Below are 4,348 nucleotides of genomic sequence, written 5' to 3'. Positions count from 1 at the left end.
AAAAAAAAAGAATATGAGTTAGTTAACCAAGACCCTTGAGCATAGATCTAGGATTGGAGCTTGTACAAGAAAAGGGGAGAAATGAAGGACACCAAAGGCTTTAACCAGTCGCAACCCCTCCTTACAGCTTCTTCCTCCTGCCTGGGTCAAGGCTTGGCCAAGTTCCTTTCTCCACCCACAGGATAATTTCTTTTTTAAAGTAAAGAGATCTTAGATGGTTGTGGCATGGTGTGGGACATGAGTGTAGGGTCCATATAGCAGACACTGTCAGTTGTCTGCCCTAACCTTCTCCTCTATACTTGTTTGTAACAGGAACCCTCAACTCATTTGAACAGGAAACCCTAGACTGTTCTCCAGCTGAAAGATGGCATTTCCTAGCCTCCCTCTCATTCACCTTAGGACATGACTCATCTTGGCCAATGAACTGAATGAAGAGGAGGTTTGTGTTAAGTTCAGGAACTCCTTTTGTGAGGAAGTAAATGCAGTTCTCCTTCTCACCTTCCCCAACCTGAGGCTTAGAATAATGTAGACCAGGAAACACATCTTGTTAAATGTGGGTTGCATTGTGGTCTTCAGTCTAGAAGCCACACATAGAATGTAGCAAAAGTAAGTGTGGTTTCTGACGCTGCTGCTGTGGTCACAGTCCTGGTGGCCTTCCTCTCAGTCTCTCTCTCTCTTTTTTTTTATTAGATGTTATCTTTATTTATATTTCAAATGTTATCCCCTTTCCTTGTTTCCCCTCCAAAACCCTCACTATTCTATCCCTCCTCCCCCTGCTCATTAACCCACCCACTCATGCTTTCCTGTCCCTGTGCTACACTGGGGCATCAAACCTTCACAGGACCAAGGGCCTCTCATCCCATTGATGTCCCATAAGGCCATCCTCTGCTACATATGCGGCTGGAGCCATGAGTCCCACTATGTGTACCCTTTGGTTGGTGGTTTAATCTCTGGGAGCTCTGGGGGTTCAGGTTGGTTCATATTGTTTTTCCTCCTATGGGGCTTCAAACCCCTTTAGCTCCTTGGATCCTTTCTCTAGCTCCTCCATTGGGGACACTATGCTTAGTCCAATGGATGGCTATGAGCATTCACTTCTGTATTTGTCAGGCACTGGCAGAGCCTCTCAGGAGACAGCTATATCAGGCTTCTGTCACACTCCTCTATTGCTGGTGGGATTGCAAGCTGGTACAAACACTCTGGAAATCAGTTTGGCAGTTCCTCAGAAAACTGGACAAAGTAGTACCTGGGGACCCTGGTATACCACTCCTGGGGATATACCCAGAAGATGCTCCAACATGTAATATTGACACATGCTCCACTATGTTCATATCAGTCTTATTTATAATAGCCAGAAATTGGAAAGAACCTAGATGTTCCTCAGCAGAGGAATGGATACAGAAAATGTGGTATATCTACGCAATGGAGTACGACTCAGTTATTAAAAACAATGAATTCATGAAATTCTTAGGTGAATGGATGAAATTAGAAAATATCATCCTGAATGAAGTAACCCAGTCACAAAAGAACACAGATGCTATGCACTCACTGATAAGTGGATATTAGCCCAGATGTTTGAAATACCCAAGATACAATCCACAAACCACATGAAGCTCAAGAAGAAGGAAGACCAAAGTGTAGATACTTTGGTCCTTCTTAGAAAGGGGATCAAAATATCCCTGGGAGGAGATACAGAGACAAAGTGTGGAGCAGAAATTGAAGGAAAGGCCCTCTAGGGACTGTTCCACCTGGGGATCCATCCCATAAACAGCTACCAAACCTGGACACTATTGTGGATGCCACAGGAACATTCTTGAGTAAAAAATTTTCAGAATGTACTGACTGATAGTAACCTGTGCTTCTGGAAAGTCCCAGGTAGAATTCCAATGTGTTTCATGCTTGCTAGCCAATAGATTTAAAGGTCAATATGCTTAGCCAATAATTTTGAACTGTAACATTGCTGATGTAACCTGTGCCCCTAAAGTGTTTGTAATAGGCATTCAGGGTTGCCTTCTTAGTAACTTGTCTTGAGGGACTAATTGAAGGTCCATTCCAAATCACCTAAAAATAAACCTCTTGCTTTTGCATCGATCTGAGTCTCACTGGGGGCATCTTGAAGTAAGTACCACTGACTGAGGGTCGGGGTCTTATACTGAAAGAGAGAGAGAGAGAGAGAGAGAGAGAGAGAGAGAGAGAGAGAGAGAGAGAGAGAGATTAGTACATATGTGTGTGTATTGGTATGGTGCATGCAAGTGTGTATGTATATATGTATATGTGTGTGTGCGTGTTCATGTGCGTGTATGTGTGTGTGTGTGTGTGCACATGCATGGGTATAATGTATAGCTCTGGAATAGCAAATCTGTAACTTTGTGGTACAGGTTGTGGTATAGACAATGGCCTCACCTGAGGAGGCTTGCCACAGGCAGTGACGACACTTAGGCTACTTAAGAATGTGCAACAAGAAAATGAGACTATGACATTCAAAAATTGTTCTAAAATATCATTGAACAATTTTAAATTTTCAGAAATTATGATTTAGTAACACTTATTTTGGCAAGTAAATTATTGACATGTGGTTTAAAACTGTAAAAGTTTCCATCAAGTGCAATCGTTGACACACTCCTTTGTTGTCAAATATTTTTCTCCAAAATGTAAACAGAAATACGAAACACTACAAGGAAAAGGTGGCATTAGTGTGAAGAAATACTCAGCACTCTTAAATCTCTTGTCTTTCAGGAAAGAACAGTGACCATCAGAAGACAAACAGTAGGAGGATTCGGATTAAGCATAAAGGTAGTCTCCTTCTAGTCTGTCTTTTCAAAGGCTTCCTGTAAACGCTAACTTTTTTTATACTTTGATATTGGTGACTCATGACTAAAAAAGAATGGCTTTGTGATGTGTAGAGTGTGTTGTAATCTGCGATGTTCTTATAGAACCGGATATCCATTATCTTATGATTTAGATGTTACAGGAAAGGATTGGGGACCATACCTAATATTAAGTAAGACATGGTAGCTTCCTTCCTTCCTTCCTTCATTTCCTTCTTTTCTAAGGATTAATTTAATTATGTATGTCAGTACACTGTCGCTGTTTTCAGACACATCAGAAGAGGGCAAAGGATCCCATTGCAGATAATTGTGAGCCACCAAGTGGGTGGTGGGTCCTCTGGAAGAGCATTCAGTGCTCTTAACTGCTGAGCTATCTCTCCAGCCCTTGGTATCTTTCTTTATGTAGCTTCCGATAGAGCTGAAATATGCTGGTGCAAGTAGCTTTTCCTTCTTCTCCATTACACAAGATTGGTGCATAGAGTTGAGCAAGTCTCATATGGAGGGTAACTGGAGACATGAATAGCATGGATCTATCATATTTACCTTTTTGCTTGATTTTTGCTTTGTTAAAAAGATTCATTAAACTTCATTTATCAATTTTAAGTTTTAATTATGATATTTAAGAGATTTTTAATCTGTACAGTGTTGAATGGCAAAGATGTATCACCCAAGTACTTATCATCATTACAGTGATTGATAAAATTGAGAGAATTCAATTGTATGTGAATACTTACGACTTAATCAAACAACTTTAATTTTTTATCAATCTGACCTTCTGAACACCTAAATGAAAGCAGTTAATTATAATAATTCTTCAGTTTGTATTTACTTATTAAATCTTTGGTGCATATTTAAAGACATTTTATCCAGTTCTATGTCAGACTCTATGGTGGACTCTGTTATTTATGCCAGGAATAGGATATTTTGAAGTTTTGCCTATCACCTCTTGTCAGTTTTGTCAAAATGACTTAAAACATGACAATGTGTAGTAATAAGAATTTCAATATTCAAAATACAAGTGTTAAAACATGCTTTATATACACTTACCATCATCTCAGACAATGAGCAGATGCAGAATAAATTATAGGATATGTAAATTAGGCTATGGAAACATATTTTTCCCAAACAACCCCCTGTTGTTTGCTTCAGTTATAATCAATGTTGGCACATACTGGAGGCATAGTGAGACCTGCTAAAGGGAAATTAATGACTTAGCTAAGGATAGCAGAAAGCTATTGTAGTGCCCACTGTACACTGTGTGTACCAATTATTGATTAGACCTTTCTTTATTGTTCCCAGAGTATGCTGTGTGCAGATGACTCTCAGGTCCCCCAGCTGTGGGCCCCACTATGCAGTGTTTTCATGACTCTCAGGTCCCCCAGCTGTGCAATGTTTGCATGACTCTCAGGTCCTCCAGCTGTGGTCCCCATTGTGCAGTGTTTGCATGAATCTCAGGTCCTCCAGCTGTGGTCCCCATTGTGTAATGTTTGCATGACTCTCAGGTCCCCCAGCTGTGGGCCCCA

General features: G+C 40.5%; 1 protein-coding gene across 9 annotated transcripts in view; it reads left to right on the top strand.

The window, feature by feature from the left end:
- Sntg1 (syntrophin gamma 1) overlaps positions 1-4,348 on the top strand; it is a 713,733-nt gene that overhangs the window by 473,281 nt on the left and 236,104 nt on the right. For all 9 annotated transcript variants that reach the window (XM_031366794.1, XM_031366792.1, XM_031366795.1 and 6 more), the window contains one exon: positions 2,734-2,790. In XM_031366794.1, coding sequence (XP_031222654.1) covers positions 2,734-2,790 — 57 coding nt within the window. The remainder of the gene's footprint in view (positions 1-2,733; positions 2,791-4,348) is intronic.

This window comes from Mastomys coucha, unplaced genomic scaffold (assembly GCF_008632895.1).
Source record: "Mastomys coucha isolate ucsf_1 unplaced genomic scaffold, UCSF_Mcou_1 pScaffold14, whole genome shotgun sequence".
Taxonomy (NCBI): domain Eukaryota; kingdom Metazoa; phylum Chordata; class Mammalia; order Rodentia; family Muridae; genus Mastomys; species Mastomys coucha.
Note: the sequence above shows the minus strand (reverse complement) of the source record. Positions and strands in the feature narration are given on the sequence as shown.